At 41.5% G+C, this 20,425-nt stretch overlaps 1 protein-coding gene across 1 annotated transcript in view; it reads left to right on the forward strand.

Annotated features, from left to right (window-relative positions):
- KIT (KIT proto-oncogene, receptor tyrosine kinase) overlaps positions 1–13,719 on the forward strand; it is a 56,178-nt gene extending 42,459 nt beyond the window's left edge. The window contains exons 14-21 of the mRNA XM_074904831.1: positions 507–657; positions 2,455–2,543; positions 2,886–3,013; positions 5,906–6,028; positions 9,248–9,359; positions 9,457–9,556; positions 10,203–10,308; positions 11,463–13,719. Coding sequence (XP_074760932.1) covers positions 507–657; positions 2,455–2,543; positions 2,886–3,013; positions 5,906–6,028; positions 9,248–9,359; positions 9,457–9,556; positions 10,203–10,308; positions 11,463–11,588 — 935 coding nt within the window. The 3' untranslated portion in view covers positions 11,589–13,719. The remainder of the gene's footprint in view (positions 1–506; positions 658–2,454; positions 2,544–2,885; positions 3,014–5,905; positions 6,029–9,247; positions 9,360–9,456; positions 9,557–10,202; positions 10,309–11,462) is intronic.
- Positions 13,720–20,425: the final 6,706 nt, after the last annotated feature.

The following is a 20,425-nucleotide window of genomic DNA, read 5'->3' on the forward strand; positions in this document are numbered from 1 at the left end:
TTGAGTGATTTTTCCTATTACACTGCAGAATATAACACTCTACATCATTTCCAAAACATTACTGAAGGAGTGTGAAGCTCTACTGTAAACAGAAGTGAATCAAAAGGATTAATGTTTGAAGCTTGAATTACTCTTAACATTTGGAACAAATAACTTCCTTCAGGAAGTGAGCAAAATCAAACAGATGTGTCTGGCCAGAAACATTATCACATGAAGAAAGAGAAAAAAAGACTTATTTGTTTAATTTTTGTACAATGCAATGCTGTTGGCGGGGGTGGGGGGGAAATTAATTGGGAGTGACACGGCTTTAGCTGGACCATAGTTGCTGATCTGTGAAAAGGAAGATGATGGGTTACTTTTCTATAACTTCTCACGTCCAGACAGTGCTAGGCAGTGTGATTTTTAATAGTCCAGCCTGTGCGCTTGGTTGAATGCTATCTTTATTTAAGTTTTTCTACTTTAAAAACAATACTTACCTGCTTTCTCAACCTCATGTACATCTACAGGTCCCACTCTGGTCATTACAGAATATTGTTGCTATGGTGATCTTTTAAATTTTCTGAGACGGAAACGAGATTCATTTATTTGTCCAAAACATGAAGAACATGCAGAAACAGCAGTTTATGAGAACCTTTTGCATCAGACAGAGCCTGCAGCGTAAGTATGACCTTCTGAAACATACTTGTGTTTTTAGAATATTGGGGAGGAGGAGATATCAGAGTTTATTAGGGATAAGAGATGTGGAGAAACCTTTCATAACAGAAGGCTTTGAAGATTCTTTGCTGTGCAAGGAAACAATTTAATTAGATGATTTGTACAGTGGGTGGTTTATTCTAAAAGAGCGCGATTGATTGTATACACTCTCTCTTTTACTTCTTTATCAAATTTCCTGTAGTTATTTCATGCAACTCCTTGGCTCCAATTTTTGTATGTGTTTGTGTTTATCATTCCTGTTAAACATCGACAGTGCTCATTTAGCAGCTTTAATGACGGTTTCCCCAGTGTTGGGGTGTTAATACTCTGAACTCTCCGAAGTTCCTGCCTTCAGAAATGAATTCTTACAAAATCAAACCCCCACCTTACAGTATCAGAGGCAAGCTGCCTCCAATAGCTCACTAGATTTTATGATGACACGGCCCATGTCACACTTCTGAAATTGCTCTTGTACTTTGTTTTTTTTTCAGTTACTTCATCCATGTATTTTTAACTGCTCTGTTTTAGATACCTGCCCAGAGCTCCTTCCAAGTATGTTTCTAAGCAGATTTCCTGCTCACTCCTTCCTTTTGTGAAGTGAGGGAGACATAACTTACCAAACCTAGAGGCTGTTACAATACCTGCCCATTTTTATTTTTAGTCTTATTTATTACCCCAGCGGGACCATTACTTTGTGTTGACAGACACAAAAGAACAAGGCAGACCCTTAGGAGGTAGTAAAGTCCTTTGTCCCAGCAAAATGTAGTACTGATGAAGCTGTTTGTACTGTGGTAATACATGAGTAGCTGGTGACGCCCCAGAGAGGTTGGCACCACTGATTTGATGAACACAAAACTGTGATTTTCCATTGGTGGTGTTCCCTCTTTTCAGTGAAGGAATCTCACTGTTCGAGCACATTTTGTAAATTGAGGTATTAATGGGGGAGTATCTACCATAAACTCTCATATTAGTATTCACTGTAAAGTTGCAGCTGCTAAATGTGTCAGATATGTTTCTGGTGGTGACTAAAGATAGTGGTGATCTCATTACTCCTCTTCATGTTAGCTCTGTGGTTGCTTTTATTGTTCATAAACTAAACAGATATTTCAGGCTAAGGAAGGGCTATATATATATGAGTTCTAATGGCAATAAAGTGAAAAATGCCAAAACATATCCATCATTTCTAAAGGTGCCTAACTATATTTATAAAACATATAGTATGAAAATCTGTACATTTGAATTATATATAGCAATAAGAAAACTTAAAAAAATGTAGCAGATGGCTGTCCCAAGCCTCAGCTGATTTTTCAAAATACATACGAATACCCTATGGAACTTGGGAATCTCTGAATTTAACATTTTTTACCATTTGTCTTCTGCATTGCAATTGCCCCTTGAGTTGCTTAAATATTCTGGTAAAAGTTGGCCTAAGCAGAAGGAAGCACTAACAGATCCTGTGAAACATCTGCATGTTAATTTATAGAGAATAAGGTCTGGATAAACAATATATGTATGAAAGGTTTTGTTTGATCACCTGAGCTAAACTCCAAACTTTGAGATGTATTGTTAGCTGTACTGAAAAACCTCACATTCTGTACAGGCCTTTCCTCATTTTTTTTTACACACCTATGAGTTTCCAATCTATTGGTCATTTGTAAAGCATTATATTCAGAAGGTGGACATAACTTTGGCTTTTTGTTTGGATGACTTTTGAGACCTTTTTCATTAAACTGTGTTTCATTTCATCTGCTGCCTCTACAGTGATGTTGCCAATGAATACATGGACATGAAACCAGGAGTATCATATGCAGTCCCCCCAAAAGCTGATAAAAAACGACCAGTGAAGTCTGGTGAGTGTAGTGGCAAGGAATTTTACTTGTTCTTGGGAGTGCAGAGAGAAGGGCTTCATGGATTTTTTGTTTAATCATACTTTTCTTTCATGGATGGAGACAATGAAAACTCATTAATTGATATGAGAAGGCTTGAGAAAGAACAATATGCTAAATTACAGTGTCTTGTCTTTCTCCACACTTAAATGGAGTATCAGGATTTGGTTTTGCTTTTTGGTGATGAGCTATTTGCAAGACTCTAGTCGGGTACTTATTCAGATCATTGTTTTGTTTAATGTTAAGACAACTCTTTCTAAATGATTGCACTTGCTGCACTCAGAAGCTGTTGTTTATATTGCATAGGATCCTACACCGATCAGGATGTTACCCTTTCTATGTCAGAAGATGATGAACTTGCTCTAGATGTTGAAGATCTACTAAGCTTTTCTTACCAGGTGGCAAAGGGCATGAGCTTCCTTGCCTCCAAAAATGTAAGTTAAGAATTTTTCAGAGCTGGACAGAACCAGTAGAGTTCTGATTTCCTTTACCATCACTTTCAGTGTTTTAATGTGATCCACATGTTTAAAAGCTGAATATTTCTGTGTTCTTTTCAACAAGCACTGCAAAGTGATATGCTCCTTCTCATACCTGAAACTTTGGCTAATGTAGGAGTTCTATACTGTGCTCATTGGCCAAAAGTGATGGTTTATATCCCATAAAACATAATATAGGGTGCACAGAAGTCAACGTGAGACAGTGCTATTGCATATCCACAGTTCAGGGTAGTAGAATAAGTGGCCTTACTCATGAACAGAAACTATTCATATAAATACCAAGACAAGAGACAGAGTAGAATTGCAGCAAGTATGTTTGCTGCACCTCGAGGTTCCACTGATTAATTATGTCATGTGTTGGGAGACAGCAGGTGCAGCTGAACCCTGCCTAGCTTGGGTGGTACCTCTTAGGGGTTTGATCTTCAGCCCTTTCTTCATTTCCTGGAGCACACAGATAGTTTCATGAGAACTGCTGATGGCTTTGAAGGCAGTGAAACACATAGGAACCCCAAGGAGTTATTACTTTACTCTGCTGTATAGGAATTAAATGGAATTCGGGAAAGAACCAGAAACTCAGCATGTGAACACCTTCTAAAACAATTAAATCTCAAGAGTTTAAGATTTACTCTCTGTGACACTGCTGGAGAGTTTATAAACTAAAGAACAGTATGAAGACAGCTGCAAAGCCATCTATTTGCTTGAGTTTTAATGCTGCACTCGCTACTGCTCTCATGCAGAACTTCTTTCAACAGGGGAACTATCACATTGTGTGTGCTTTTTTGGTTTTTTTTTAGCAGTATGGCTTAATGCACAGGGTATGTCTTGGTTTTTAATTTTCTGGAAAGATAAAATCAGTCTAGAGACCCACAGAGAATCTTCATTGGCTACCCTGAGTGTAATAGACATTACTCCGGGTTTTGTAGGAGAGGTGTTGCAGAACAGAAAGGGTTTTATAAAGAATACAAGTCTTAAGAAGATCATAATTATGCCATACTTATGGTTCTTACATTTTATTGGAAAAATGCCATTGAGCATGTCAACATTGTAACTAATATAGTGCCTCTGTGCAGGAGTCAGGATAAGAGCCTGTCCTGGGGGGATCTCTTACTAAGCACCCGGTGCCTTAATCACAAGACAGGGCTTCCTCCAATGAACAAAGTCTTTATTCATTGCAAACTGCACTGATTCTGGAGGAACAAAGCAGAGACATAGAATCATAGAAGGATTTGGGTTGGAAGGGATCTTAAAGGTCATCTAGGTCCACCCCCCCCTGCCCTGGGCAGGGACACCTTCCACAAGACCAGGTTGCTCAAAGCCCCGTCCAACCTGGCCTTGAATACTGCCGGGGAGAGGGCACCACAGCTTCTCTGGGAAACCTGTTCCAGTGTCTCACCACCCTCACAGTAAAGAGTATCTTCCTTATATCTAGTCTAGGTCTGCCCTCTTTCAGTTTAAAACCGTCTTATCACTGCACTCATCACGACACTCCCTGATACAGATTCCCTCCTCATTTTCCTGTAGCCCACTTTAAGTACTGGAAGGCCACTATAAGGTGCCCCCAGAGCCTTCTGTTCTTCAGGCTGAACAACCCCAACTCTCTCAGCCTGTCCACATAAGGGAAGTGCTCCAGCCTCTGTGCATCCATGGTGGATGCTTGGCCATTCCTTCAGTTTACGGCTTCAAGTGCAGCAATTTTCATATGCAAAGTGAAGAATATGTTGGATTGGGAGGGGAACAGAGTTCCCTGAGACAATAATTGTCATGTAAGCGTACAAAAGGGACAGAAATTAAGTTGCTTATGCAACCTGCAGTTATAATTTTCTGAGTTAGATTTGTATAATTCTTGATTTTTTAAAGTCATTTTTTGTAGAGAACTTTTAAAGTTTTGTATTTTAAGGGAAAAAATGAGAAAAAAATGAACTATCTTCAGCTATTTTTTTGAAAGCTGTGGCCTGCTTATTATATACCATCAGTAAAGCAGGAGCTTAATGCTCTCCTTACCAGATGGATAAAGAGATCATTTTGTTAGAGAACTACTTTCATTCTCTAAGAAATGCATGTGGACTCCACAGTTGCATACAAAAAAAATGCAGCTACTGGGAAACTGGGGCACCCTTCTGGAGCTGCAGTTACAAACACATGCACACTTCTCAAATAAAAACTGGAGTGTAAGTCACCAAATACATGACTATTTATTGAAAGATACTGACATGTGAAAATTTCCAGTATTTTAAAATATATAGGCCTGCTTGCAAAACTTTCCTAGGTACTTAATCATTCAGGTCTTCCAGACGAGTATTTTTGAAATGGAATTCAGTTGCCTAGCTTGTGTGCTTTGAAGTCGTTACCATAATTTTCTCTATTTTTAGCCTTTCAACACTTTCTCCTCGACCACAATAGCTACTTAATAAAAAGTTGGAATAATTTTTGGAAACAAACCACATTTTGGAAACAAACCACATTTTCCCCTTATGTGTCCAGTGTTAGGAAACAAGCCAGTGATTTTTTGATAAAAAGACAGAGAAAAAGTATATTAAACTTTAGCTGCAAATGGGAAACTCTAGAAAATTCAAAGTGACTGCAAGTGGTCTTTTCTAAAATAAATGCATAGACAACCTTAACCATGTGAATCAATGTCATGATAGTAAAGATACTACACCAGAATGTTTAATCATCTGAGTAAGCTTATTAACACATGGCTTCATTATGACTTTCAGCTTGCCATAAAATGCATAATGCAGTAACTAATATAGCTAAGTAAGCACATATCCAAGCAACAGCCTGATACAGATACTATAAAATAGCTTTGTTTGTCTGTTTGTTATTTAGTGCATTCATAGGGATCTGGCTGCAAGAAATATTCTTCTCACTCATGGTCGAATAACAAAAATCTGTGACTTTGGCCTGGCAAGAGATATAAGGAATGATTCAAATTATGTGGTCAAAGGAAATGTAAGTATATATGATATTTTATCCACCTGCTCTAAGTTAGGGGATTTTCTGTTATCTTGACTTGGAAAGAAAAGTCTCAGGCAGAAATCTAAATTTCTCAACTATGATATATATCCCTGCTGGCCAGGAACATTAGGAGGGGTGATTGCTGATATAGATGTGTGTGCTGATAAAAACCCTTGGTATATACATGTTGTTACACTGGAAAAAAAGGTGCTGGTATCTGAATATATGTTGTAGTGGAGGAGATGTTTTTGTGGCACCAGTATAATGCCCAGTCTTTCTGTTTTATCTGAACATACTAAAAGCTGCATCTCTGTGAGTAATTGCAAGTTTTGCCATTGGAATATTCTGGTAGCCCAATCCTAAATACAATTATTTTGAAACTTTTTTTCTCTGGCCATTGCTATATTTGTCCATTACTGAAATAGTTTATTTTAAAAATACCTAAATAATCAGGGGTTTGCATCCTATTGTTTGCTATAAAGCATCACTCAGACAATGGAAAATGAATTCTGAAGTGTAAATTCACTGATTAGAGCATAGTAGGAGGCAAAAAAGCCTTGGTTTCTCTGATTCAATATACAGATTTTAACCTTGTATGTATAACAAACACAGCTTTAACCTATAGTTCAAACCCTGTAATGGGGAGAGAAGATCCATGTTTAACAAGGCAGCCCTCCTTCCCAGCCCAGCTGGGTGCCTCATGATCAGGGACTGGTTGTTAGTTAGGGACTTGACAACACACGAAATGAAGCTTGCCCATCCTGGCTTCGGGCAAACTGGCGAAAAGGGAAAATCCCACACCTGAGTGTTTCTCACTGAAGTGGTTTGCCATGCTCAGTTAACCTCAGTTAGTCCATGGCACCTCAAGTATCTCAGATATCTCCACTGCTCTGCTGTCATCCAGCAGTCCCTGATGTCCCAGGTACCTAGAACATCCCTATTTTAGGCTATGGGAGAGTTGGGTTTATTGCTTGTTTTCAAAACCAATGTTGATGGCAGCCACTGGGTGCCTAGAAGTTGAGATTAGGGAACAATAGGAGCTGAAATAATTCAGGAATGGCTGTCCTGGCAAAATAATTGAGTGGCATTTAGTGTTAAGAAAGCTGCTTTCAGGCTCATGGTCAGATCAAGAGCTGCTTGATCAGTCAAGGCTCCTGGGAGTGGGAAGTGCAGACCAGCAGTTCAGGAGGAAAGCAGGCAGTAAGTAATTAATTTTTACTTGTCTAGGCTACCCTTTAAATTTCCTGAGTTTCCTGAGAACAGGATTTTACATCACCTGAAAGGGTCAGAGGAGGATAGGCTGCAGCTCTCTGGGGAGAGAGGCAGCAGTGGCTGCAGGAGGTGTCTAGTTGCATCTGGCCTGATCTTAAAGCTGATTTATCAGGAACACTGGGGCATCACTGGCCATGGACACTACTGGGAGGCAGTGTTGCTGACAGCAGCTGGGGGCTTGGCCAGGAAGGGTGTTTGATGTCTGTGTTTTTCAGGAAATAAATAACTCTGACTGTCTCTCTAGTGAGCCAGCCCATGCTGCCTTTCCTCCACTTCATTTCTTTTCCTTTCTGTTTATCTCACTTTCTGTTGGGTCTTCTTTCCTTAGAAGACATCAAGGCTTTTCCTTATAGTATAGTTGAAATATATCTTTGGACACAATGTTGCAAGATCACTTAAGAGGAAGAGATCTGTTTTCTCCCACAGCAGGACAGATGCTTAGAACAGAAGCCTTACAAAGTCCTACAGTCAGACAAGGAAAGGGCAGAGCAGGGAGAGGAAGGTGGAAGCAAATCCAAAGGCTTTTTGTGCCCTTTCTTCTGCTCCAGTAAGCATTCCCAAGGGATGCCTGTTCCCACACAAACTTACGAAAAATCATAGAATTGTTTAGGTTGGAAAAGACCTTTAAGACCAAGTCCAGCTGTTAACCTAGCACTGCCAAGTCCACCACTAAACCATGTCCCTAAGCACCACATCTACATGTCTTTAGAATACGTGATGGTGACTTCACCACTTCCCTGGAAAGCCTGTTCCAATGCTTGACAACCGTTTCAGTGAAGAAATTTTTCCTAATATCCAGTGTAAACCTCCCCTGGTGCAACTTAAGGCTGTTTCCTCTTGTCCTATCACTTTTTACTTGGGAGAAGAGACCAACGCCCCCCTCACTACAACCTCCTTTCAGGTAGTTGTAAAGAGTGGTAAAGCTTTCCCTGAGCCTCCTTTTCTCCAGGCTAAGCAATCCCAGTTCCCTCAGCCACTCCTCATAAGACTTGTTCCCTGGACCCTTCGCCAGCCTCGTTGCTCTTTGGACACACTCCAGCACCTCAGTGTCTTCCTAGTAGTGAGGGGCTCAAACCCAAACACGGTATTCAAGCTGCAGCCTCACCGGTGCTGAGTACAGGGGAATGATCACTACCCTAGTCCTGCTGGCCACACTATTTCTGATACAAGACATGATGCTATTGGCCTTCTTGGCCACATGGGCACACTGCCGGCTCATATTAAAGCAGCTGTCCACCAAAACCCCCAGGTCCTTTTCCATCAGGCAGCTCTCCAGCCACTCTTCCCCAAGCTTGTAGTGCTGCATGGGGTTGTTGTGACCCAAGTGCAAGACCTGGCACTTAGCCTTGTCGAACCTTACACAATTGGCCTTGGTCCATCAATCCAGTATGTCAGAATCCCTCTGCAGAGCCTTCCTTCCCTCAAGCAGATAAACACCCCTGCCCAAAATTTGTATGTCAATATATAGATACATCCTTCATGTGTATTTTCTTTTTCTTTCTGATACAGTGAGGAGCTAAAGTGAATGTCTTAACTGTTGATTAAAGCCTCGAAGCATCTTGACTATGTGAATCTCATTTGTGTGCCTATGGTAGCCAGTCCATGGAAGCAGACTTGCATGTTTGCATAAGGAACCATGCCATGGTCATAGATATTATTTTGCTCTGACTTCCTGCCATTCCTTATAAACAAGACTAAGGGAATCACACTGTATACAGAAAATCAGAGTGCAAGGAACTGCATTGAGTTTGGTAGACCCACAGAAAGATTGATCACTTGGAGGCTTTAAAATGCTGAGATTTCCATTTTTGGTTGGATACTTGTGTTTCTTGATTTAATGAGTATTTAAAGCATGTAAGAAGTAGAAAAGGTTAATTTTATCATGTAAATTTTGTATGCCTTATGTCCATTGTCTTAATTTATTTCCTTCTCCCTGGAAAGGCTCGTCTTCCTGTGAAGTGGATGGCACCTGAAAGTATTTTCAATTGTGTCTACACCTTTGAGAGTGATGTCTGGTCTTACGGGATATTGCTTTGGGAGCTCTTTTCTTTAGGTAAGCTCCTTCAAGATCTGTACTTCAGGGTATTTCTGTTTCATCTTGGTTTTACTGAGGATGCAGAAATCATGTTGCTCACACGGTCTCTCAACAGGAAGTAGCCCATATCCAGGGATGCCTGTGGATTCTAAGTTCTATAAAATGATCAAGGAGGGATACCGAATGTTCAGCCCTGAGTGTGCACCACCTGAAATGTAAGTGAGCAACCAGCACCTATAATCACCAAACATCAGAAAAGATGCAGAAGAAGAGAAGCTTCCATTCTTGCATTAAGGCTCACTGCACTGCTCCATTGTCTTTTTTTTTCAAAGTTCTTTTCACGTTCTAAATTCATGTACTCTTAACTAGCAGAATACATGCCTGTGTTGTTACAAGCAATGAAATACACTCATGCCTTGTGCCATCTGATCACTTTGTCATGGCATCTGCTCTGTGTCAATAAATTATTGAGAGATCACAGAATGTAATTAAACATTTTTAATTCAGATAAAGCAGTCTCTGAGATGTATCACCAGACTCTACAGCATCTGCATTTGTGCTGTACTGACAGCAAGAGGACTGGCTACTGATCTTCTTTATGAGCCATCCTTAATTGACTGTTTTGTAAATGGATTGGCACTTAGCAAGCTGTCAAAAACTGTGTCCAGAGCCTTCCATTAGTATTGAGTTCTTTGTTGTCACAAGCACAGGTGTTAGCAGTACTATTTCTATTCTTAAAAGTGCTTTAAAGAAGGTAAGCTGTAGGAGTGGGTCACACTTTTCTTTCAAATGATAATGGTAGCAAGGTAAGAGCTCTAAGGATTTCCTGATGAGCTGTACTTAATTTCGGTATCTTTGCAGGTATGACATAATGAAGAGTTGCTGGGATGCTGATCCTTTACAGAGACCCACGTTTAAACAAATTGTACAGCTGATAGAGCAGCAGCTTTCAGATAATGCCCCCCGGGTAAGTTACGGGTTATCAGGTTTTTGGAGTTAAAGCAGTTTCAAGCAAGATTTTAGATTAGAGTTGTGAGAAGAAAGGAGCCCGGGCACTTAATTAGTTTTCCACTATTATTTATGTAGCTTTGCACTGTCAGTTTGGGTGGTAGGGCTAGTCGCGGTAGAGCTACTCACTTCTGCTTAGTTGTGCTGTTAGATAGTAGATGTCTAAGCCCATACCCAAAATGTACCAGCTGGAGAAGATTCTTTGCATGTTTATGTATCTTACTCAAAATAGACCTGGAACAGCAATTTTGGTGTCACAAAATGCAATGGTACCACATAAATTCATCCTATTGTAAACTATGAAAAATTTTACTAATCTGGGAAAAATCTCAGAACTGAAGTATATTTAGCTTTTATTAGAAAAGCTTTCTGGACAAAGGGGCTGAGTTTTCAGTATTCTTCTGCCTCTTCGCACTTGCTTCCCCTAGCTCTGTTTATATGACCTTGGAGGTATGTCGTGACAAACTATTAACTGTTCTTTGAACCGTTCCCTAGTAAAAGCTTTTATTGAGAGGGTAACTGGACAAAACAATCCAAAGAAAAATTGGAGGCATATCAGAAACATGGATTTTATCTCGCAATAACATTAGTGTTAATGGGGTTTTAAAAAGTAAATTTAAAACCTGCTGTAAAAATAAAGCTTCCTTTTACCTTCTGCATGCCTTGTTTGGGCACAGAGTACATGGCTTCCTGACAATTTGAGAAAAGAGGAAACTGAAAGCTGCTGGTGTTCGATTGCATCCTGTAGTGTGTTTTTGGCAGGTGGAGACATTACTGAAACAAAAGCAAGAATGTGAAGGAAGTATTAGGGAGGTTTCTGGGGGAGTTTAGTAATAACCTGAGCTGCATTTTTTCAAGCTCCGTTGAAATTTGGCATGCGATTGGAAGCTGTGTTGTTAATAACTGAGATTGAGGTTCTTGATTCTTTAAAAGAGTAGTTAAGCCCAAGACCTGTTGAAACTCTCTTTAGATTTAAAAAAAAAACACCTGTGTTGGAACCCTTCCACTGTGGTGTGTGGTACACAGTGGGAAAAAGCTAGGAAAGGAGAGCTCTTCAAGTATGCATGAAGGAGTGGTCTGCAGAGTATTGACACTGGTCTTTGGCTTCTGCAGGTTTATGCGAACTTCTCAAGTCCACCTTCCAGTCAAGGAAACGCTCCAGATCACTCGGTGAGGATTAACTCGGTGGGTAGCAGTGCTTCATCTACTCAGCCTCTCCTGGTACGCGAAGATGTTTGAGTGGCATCTGGAAGAAGAGGAGCTCAGATGTATTAACTGTTTGTACTGTGCAGGGGGTGAGAGAGGGACAATTTCATTAATTTCTTTTACTTTTACTCACTACTACCACTGTGTAGCTGAAACGTTGTTGTAATACTGTCCTTTACCACACACTGTTACACATAAACTTAATCTGCTGAGCACGGTTACAGGCATCATTACAATGTTAACTGAAGCTGTATATATTTTGCTATATTGTGTGTATTTGCAGTAGAGAGCCAGATCTGAAGACTTTAAAAAAAAAAAAAAAAAAAAAAGCAACAAAAGAAATCCTGAGCCAGGGTGTGGAACAAGATGACTGCAGATTAAACCAAATCTGCAGTGATCCTTCTCTGGATCTGTGCCTGGGAGGCATACAGTCATTTTCTAGTTAATCGTGTTTTGCTGAATTTAAGAAATAAACTAATATGAACCTAATGGCTTTACAAACCCCTTTCCATTCCAGCCAAGCCTGCAAATCTTTCCCAGTCAGGTATCGTAGGTTGGAAGCCAGCGAGGATGCTGTATGTACCTGGGCAAGAGAGTTGAAGGGTCTGAGACCCTTTCACAGTTGGTCTGCACAGCAGCAAACCCTCCTGGGAGCTCTGGGGTTTGAACCAGAGGAGGGGAGAAAAGTGTGGATCTTCGTCTTTATTTTCCACCTGTGTTGTCAGCCTTGCAAACCGGTCACAAGGTTTCCATGGGTGTATGCACTACTTCCCACTGGCCTGTTCCCCACCAGGGATGGAGCTGCTCATTGCTGGGTATCACACCACCATGGGGTCTCAACCACTCCTGTGCCCCCCTGCCTTGGGAGCCTGAGGGCTTCAGTGCTTGTTTTGCTCATGTCCAGAAGTGTTCACCAAAGATAGGTGGGCCCTGCCAAGTTGGTCAGAATAGGGGAGGAGGGCTGTTTACAGTAAATTGTGTGTCTGGAGGAGAGGCTGTTTAACGAGTCATCTTATCTAAGCAAGTGCAGAAGCAAAATACTCTTTCCTGGGGGCCCTTTGTTTATGTTGCCCTACCCAGGTGAAACTTTCCCACAGGCAGGCTTGGATAATGCTAACTGGAAAGGGCTATTTTCCCCTGCCCCAAGTTGTTTCATCTTCCTATAGTATTCCAGAGAGCATAATGAAGAAGAGCCTAACTGGGAAGCACTGAATTTATAAATGGGATAAAAGAAAGAATCCCTTCAGTCTTGTTTGACAGATACGAGGCTTTGGGGTTGGTATCTGTTGAGCCCAGGGTTGTGCTCCAGGTATCTTCTAACCCCTCTTCTTCCCACTGGTAAAACTGCTAGTTCTTCCTTTGTTTCTGTCACATAGAAATTAGTAAAGGCATTGAGAAGCATTTGTCAGAGGCAGAGTACTAGCTGAGCACCTATTTATTTACAATGCACTTAAGCACTCTGTAAGTTATACTTTACCAGGATTTTGGTTGAGTTTACATGCAACTTAAATGTGTAACTAACTGCCCAAATGCAAGGTAATTGTAAATACACACACTGGTAGTATATTTTGTGTTATGTTGAATACCACGCTCCTTCTGTGACTGTGCATTTGGTTGTTACAGGAATCTGTCTTTCAAGTCAAAAATTAGCCATTTGCACTGAACTTACTTTAGGCTGTTGCACCTTTCCAAAGTTAGCCAGTTGTTTGGAGGCACTCTTATGCATACTTCTTGTTGAGCATTTTCAGTTTAATGATATAAAAGGTCTTTTGTAACGTGTTGGCTTTCAGAGCAACTGTAGACAAACTAGTTGTTATAATTATAGATGTCTCGGTACTTTACAGACACTTAGCTGAAAGAGGTTTGGGTTTTTTCGTTCTTAAAATTTATATTTTTATAATTTGGGGATTTTTGAAACTTATTTTGCGATGGCTTGCTGTTTTGAATGGGTTTATGCATTGTTTTTGTAAATATGGAAATGTAGCAATAATGTCCTTTTGACTATTCTCAGTCCTTGAGTCTCAAAAATATTTTTATATATATATATATGCAAAACCTGTATGTATAAATATGTAAGTGTTTGAAAGTTTATGAGACACTTATGGATATGTTGATCAGTTGTAGAATTGCAGTTCAGAAAAGTTCAAATAAATCTGTAAATACATATTCAAATGCTAGCGATGTATACTATGTTAAGATGGAGTATTTTCATGTAAGTCTTAATAAATCAGTGGGTTGAAGGAAAATCTCAGTGTCTGGCCACACAGAGGTCAAGTTTGGCATTCTGAAATATTTTTGCAAATGTGTGCCAGAAAACCTGTATTGGGTTTGTGTGATAAGGTTTTGGTAGCAGGGCGGCTACAGGCATGGGTTCTGGTGAGAAGCTGCTAGAAGCTTCCCATGTACAATAGAGCCAATACCAGCCGGCTCCAAGATGGACCCACTGCTGGCCAAGCCAAGCCCATCAGTGATGGTTGTAGCACTTCTGTGATAACATATTTAAGAAAAAGGGGAAAAAACAGTGGGAGTGCAGTTGCAGCAGAGGACCAAGAGACCAAGGTCAGTGCAGAAGGAGGGGAGGAGGTGCTCCAGGCTCAGAGCAGAGGTTCCCCTGCAGCCCGCGGTGCAGCCCATGGTGAGGCAGCTGTGCCCTGCAGCCCGCGGGGGTTAACGGTGGAGCAGATCTCCACCTGCAGCCCGGGGAGGACACCACGTCAGAGGAGGAGGTGCCTGAAGGAGGCCGTGACCTTGTAGAGAGCCCACACCAGAGCAGGCTCCTGGCAGGACCTGTGGACCGGTGGAGAGAGGAGCCCATGCTGAAGCAGGTTTGCTGGCAGGACTGTGGGAAGGAGTCAGGTTGGAGAAGTTCCTGTGGAAGTGTCTCCTGTGGGAGGGACCCTGCGCTGGAGCAGGGAAGTGTGAGGAGTCCTCCCCCTGAGGAGGAATGAGTGATGAACTGACCACAACCCCTGTTCCCCATCCTCTGCACTGCTTGGGGGAGGAGATAGAGAAAATTGGGAGTAAAGTTAAGCCCAGAAAGAAGGGAGGGGTAGGGAGAAGGTGTTTTAAGATTTATTTCTCATTACGCTACTCTGATTTGATTGGCAATAAATCAAGTTACTTTTTACAAGTTTAGTCTGTTTTGCGCTTGATGGTAATTGGTGAGTGATCTCTTCCAGTTTTTGTCTCCACCCATTAGCCTTTCATTCATTTTTCTCTCCCCTGTCCAGTTGAGGAGGGGTTTTGAGTGACTTTGTGAGCATCTGGCATCCAGCCAAGGCCAACCCACCACAAAACCTTAATGTTTGTTTGTTATGAAACTTCTTTACCTGTGAATATGTGGGACAGATCCTTGGAAACTAGGATGCAGCTTTATTCTGGAAAAAAACAGCAACTAGAAGATTGGTCCTGTAGACTGTTGATGCATGATATCATGAACAGTATTTAAAACTGAACAAAAATATCTCAGTGTTATTAAGGGTATGGTTGCAGAGGCAGTTGGAGCCACTGAAAGGCTGTTCTTCACTCAAACACACACACACAGAGGAGGGGTCCTGCACACCATCAGCATGAGATACCTAGTGCTGCTTGGGCTGCGTAGTCATAAAGAGAAAATGTAATACTTCCCTTGCTGAGCAGGTACACATCGCAATGGGAGACCCTCTGCTTTAATTACTCTAGATTTGAAATCTGTGACTCACCTGCTCACACTTGTTCCTCTGCTGCATAAGGCTTTGCATCAGCATGGTTAGTGTGTGGTTTAATAGTAGGCACAGAGCGTACAAGTCACAGTTTCTAGAACTATCCTACCAAAACTTCCTACTAACTCATATGAGACACAGACCTCAACTGTTGGTCTATAAATATTTCAGTTCTGCCAAGAGATGACCTCCTTGAAGATCTTCCCTCTTTCATAGTTTCCTTTTTAAAAGAGCTTTTTTTTTTTTTCTTTTTTGCTTCCACCCAGGTCTTGTCTCTCTTTGTTAAAACTAAGTAAGTAAATTAAAAACTAATAAAAGCATCCAGGAGGTGCAAGCTTTGCCACACTTAGGATTGCCATCATTTTCTAATAATGCTTCAGAAGATACCAAGATAGTGGCTGATTTTGAACCATTTTCTCTCCTGTCTTGTCCACCCTCCTATTCAAGCAAAGAAGACTTCATACTGAGGCATCCCAGTATCTGAATTGGTACAAATAATTCTCATTTATCATAGATAAAGGAGCTATTTTATGTATTTATTCGGTTAGCACATAATTAATTTTATTTTCCTGAAATGTTTTCCCTTCTGAGGCAATCTAGGATACAGCATCTCTGCTTTCTGAAAAAATATTTCTCCTATTTTCTTATTACAATGATCACAATGATTGCCACCTCTATTCCTGGTCACATGGAACATTTCCCCCCGAATTATTTTCTTGTGCCGGTTCTAAGCAATAGCTTACATGGAAAAGCACATCAAGAAGGCATTTAAGATGTACTTTAGCTGTCCTTCAAAGCATTATTGTACCCAGATACAAAGAAAAACGAGCACCATGTTACCAGCATGGACCATCGGAACCATGGACTATCATGGATCAAATACCTGAAGGGAGGGTGCAAAGAGGAAGGAACTAGGCTCTTTTCAGTGCTGCCCATTGGCAGGACCAGAGTCAATGGGCACAAATGAAACACAGGAGGTTCCCTCTGAACATCGAGAAACACTTTTTTTACTGTGAGGGTGACCAAGCACTGGCACAGGTTGCCCAGAGGTTGTGGAGTCTCTATCCTTGAAGATGCTAAAAAGCCATCTGGACATGGTCCTGGGCAATAGGCTCTAGGTGGCCCTGCTTGAGCAGGGCTGTTGGCCCATATGACCTCCAGAGATGCCTTCCAACCTCAACACTTCTGTGATTCTGCAATCAGCAAGGGCACTTTGGAAAATCTTATCTGTAACATTCATTTGGCCAAAAGTAGAAAAGAAAATCCCACCCTTGTACTGAACACACAGAATGATCCCTCCATTCTCCTTACTAGCTACAGAAGAAGATACTTGTAGGCTCTGTGAGAGAGAATAAAATAAGAAAGATCATGGAAACACAACAGTATACATGGAGTTAGTGACCAATATCACATGCAGCACTACCACCAGATTTTTTTTGTGCCAGGTTCTCCTTCACATCTGTATGCTGGATAGGTCTTTGGGGAGGTTGTCTGTAAATGGAGACATGGTGTGCCTGGCCAAGTCACCAGGGAATGACGACTCACATCCTGGACCGAAATGTTCAGAGCAATCACTGGAGAGGTTGGACAATAGCATCCTTAATTCTACTGAGCTGTAGGCTGAAACCAAGAGAATAAAACATTTCTCTCTTCCTGTTACATGGATTAGGAAACTTCCTACTTGTCACGTGGGGAGGTCTGAGTCTCAACAGAAGACAAGGAGCAGTTGCATAGACCTTTTAGCCCCTGGTTTAGAACTGAAGCTATAACAAAAAAAATGAAAAAATACTCAGCAGTTCTCTTGAAACTCCAGAAACTTCTGTAACTATAAATAACGGTTACAGATGACCTTCAGTTGCCATGTTTCCTGAGCACTAATTCGTTAACAGATTACTCCCTAACTAATAAGTTTATGTCCAAAAATTGCTCTGAGACTGTTTTCTGAAAGATCGACCATATTTCATAAATTGATTATTGGTCACTCTTTTTGGTAATAACTATTATCTGTCAGCTGCCAAGCAGGCAGCAGAGGTGATTTGCTAGAAGAGATAGCTCCAGTGACTTGATTTTTCTGTCTGTGCTCTGGAAATCATTTTAGCTAGGTTGTGACAGGCAGTAGAAGTCAGCTGACCCCGAAGGGCCCGTTGGGCTTTGAGCCTGTGTTTCTCATTAAGCAATGTCAGCAGCATCAGATAAGGGGTTCATGTGGCAGGTTTAACACTATCCAACCATCAGGTCGCCATGAGGGAAGGCACAGCGTCATGCCTCCCCTATAGATCAATAGACATCAGTGTGTACTGCATATTGCCCCCCTACTTTCTCTAGCTGCTGAAGGTGCAAAATAATCTTTGACTTCCCCTAAATATGTACATTTTGAGAAGTACCAGCCCAAGTGGCTGGCTGCACTTCTTCTGTGAATTATACTGCACATGCGTCTGTGCATATTACCAAGCAGGAGGCCTTGCTCGTAATAGGTGGTTGTAGGGTTTTTTGGTGTGGTCATCAAAAAAGAAGCTGGTTTAGTGGCACATCTGAGTACTCAGTTTTGGTGACTGAAATAACATGTGATTCTGACTTGCCTGCTCAGCGTGGGAGGAGAGGGCTGCTGAGCAGGTCAGCAGACCCGGGTCTGAGCTGCCTGGTGGGCCAGGGAGGAAAGGAGTGAAAGACATTCCTTACGTCTCCAGCCCATTCAGTGCATTAAAAGAAAATACAAGAAGGGCAATTGCAACCTCCCAAACTCATTTATGGTATGAAAACAGTTTTGTATTTACACCTTAAGTCATTTTTCATTCAAAAGATGTTTGCATTTTTCTTCTTTTGCTGGGACCAAACATTAGCTAGTCATGTTGTTTCAGAGATTAGTATTATTTGGAAATATCTAGACTTCTTGTGCAACATGGTTTGGGTTTCATCTCACTCTGTTAGACAGGATGTCTCGGAACAAAAGCACCAAGGGAAAGACTTCTCCCTGGACCAGAAACAACTGATCAAAAATGGCAATTGCTCCACCAAAAGCAGTAAATAGTTGCACAGCCCCCTGCCTGCCTGAGGACAGCCTTGAGTTGCTGCATTGCTAAGACCAGAAGAAATGCAACGAGCCTCTTGGGCTGGGTACCAGCACATGGTCAAGCCCAGCAGCAGCAGAGGAAGAAAGACGGGCTTTATCCCATCATAACTCAGGCCTTCAAAGGTGTCCTCACTCATCCTGGTGTTCACAAGTGACATTTTGAGAGAAGAGAAGGAAATTACTGGTGTAATTACATTTTAGTTATTCAATATGAGAGATTGAATAGCTAAAAGGGGGGGGAAATTAAATATGGTTTAGAATACCTTCTCTTTTAATAATAGAAATAAATGTTTGTAGAGCATGTTTGTCAGCATCCTTTGAACTATCTTGATGAAGCTAATTAAATAGAACAAAATCAAATTGCTTCACTACAATTAGTTATATAACTCATTTTGGAAATTTCATTCTTTTCTTTTAGAGCTTCTGGCATTTTGGGGCATGGAGAAAATATACAAATATGAGATGAGCAGTACTGGCAAAAATCTCCCAAGGACATTAATAGAATCCCACAATTATATTTACTTTTCAAAAGTGCACGGTTAAGCCACTGGAGATTTCAGAGGCCTGGGGCATTGCTGGGGAGTGCCTGAGCCTGGCAATGGAGAGCCTCTGTGTGGAAGTAGAGCCCTGGGTTACAGGGAGGTAGCTCCAGAAGCAGCCCAGAGGACAGGGCTTTCTGCATCCCTTCCAGCCCTTGCCAGTCCTAGGAGAGACCTCCTAGTATTCCTCAGGCTCCTCTGAATGCCAGCAGTTGTTTAGGTTTCACTAGTAAAGTTGCAGCAAAAAGAGCCAAGCTGATTTTGGCCACTTTAAGTGGAAAAACAAAACAAAACAATTTTTTATCATAAAAATATTATTGCAAGATTCCTCCAGCAACTGCATGTCACACTGTGCTGCCTGCACTCTGCTGCACTGCCCCTTCAGGGATGCATCAGCAGGTCCCAGGGCAGCAGGAGTACTGAGATCCCAGCACAGGGATAAGCATCCCCAGCAGTGCTGGCCCTGGGCTCACCAGCCAGCTTTTCTCTGGGGCCACATATGACACTTCAAGGGTCAAGGAGACCATCTGCACTATATTTCACCAGTCCCTTGCAGAGAAACCACCAGCACTTGTCAGGGGACACGAATTTGCCTAGGAGTGAACCCAGGGGATTTGCCTCCCAGGTGGCTGCTGTTATTCTGTGAGTTGATCTCAGCAGGAAGGAATTACCTGCTTCCATAGAGCCTCTATCCCAAAGAGCTGGGAAGAAAGAAAAGTATTTTATGATATTTAATGCTCCTTTGCTTTTTTTTTTTTTTTTTTTTTTTTTAATTACTCCTTAATAAAGTTGCCTCACCAACCTTGGCTCTTGCTGTGTTTAATATTTTTTATTTTTCTATGAAGGCCTATCAGTACAACATTGGGGAAGATCCTGGTTTTAGGCAAACTGCCCAAGGCCCTTCTAGCACCAGGGAGACTCCAGCTTGTTCCTTGGGTTGTGTGTATGTGTGCTTGTTAGTGTAGGGCAGCAGCAGAAAGCACCATCCCGCACACAAACATGCTGCTGAGACAGACGGCGCGGTTTGACACAAGTGCCTCTGGCAACCTCTTTAAACAGCTTTAGGAACAAATCTCCTTTTAATCATCTTTGTAAGCTATTGTTGCAACTACGTAGTCTCTCCAGGCCGTGTGATGGTCATGGGTGCTGATGACCACCCTGGCACTTTTCTAATCACAAGTAATAGATGGATCTACCTCCTTGGGATCAGACCAGCACTGTCAGCTCTGTCCCAAGCAATGCCTGTGCAAATGACCACATGATGGTGGTTTGGACCTGCTTGAGTCATCTATTCAAGCAAAGAGCATTAAAAACATCAGTCCCTGAAGGAGGGGAGGGAGAGGGAAGGCTGAAGGGGAACCGTGTTTTGTCACATTTTTCGTGGCAGAAAATTATTTAGGACTAAATATATCACACCTGCTTCCTCACACATTACCTTTAGTTCAGAGTTGGGGACAGAAAAGTGACAGTTCTGACAGAAGATGAAAGTATTTTGCATTGTAAAATGCAGGGCTGTTAGTAATGAAATTACAAATAATGAAGAAAATATCTGTTAACCAG

Source organism: Athene noctua, chromosome 4 (genome assembly GCF_965140245.1).
Source record: "Athene noctua chromosome 4, bAthNoc1.hap1.1, whole genome shotgun sequence".
Classification (NCBI taxonomy): domain Eukaryota; kingdom Metazoa; phylum Chordata; class Aves; order Strigiformes; family Strigidae; genus Athene; species Athene noctua.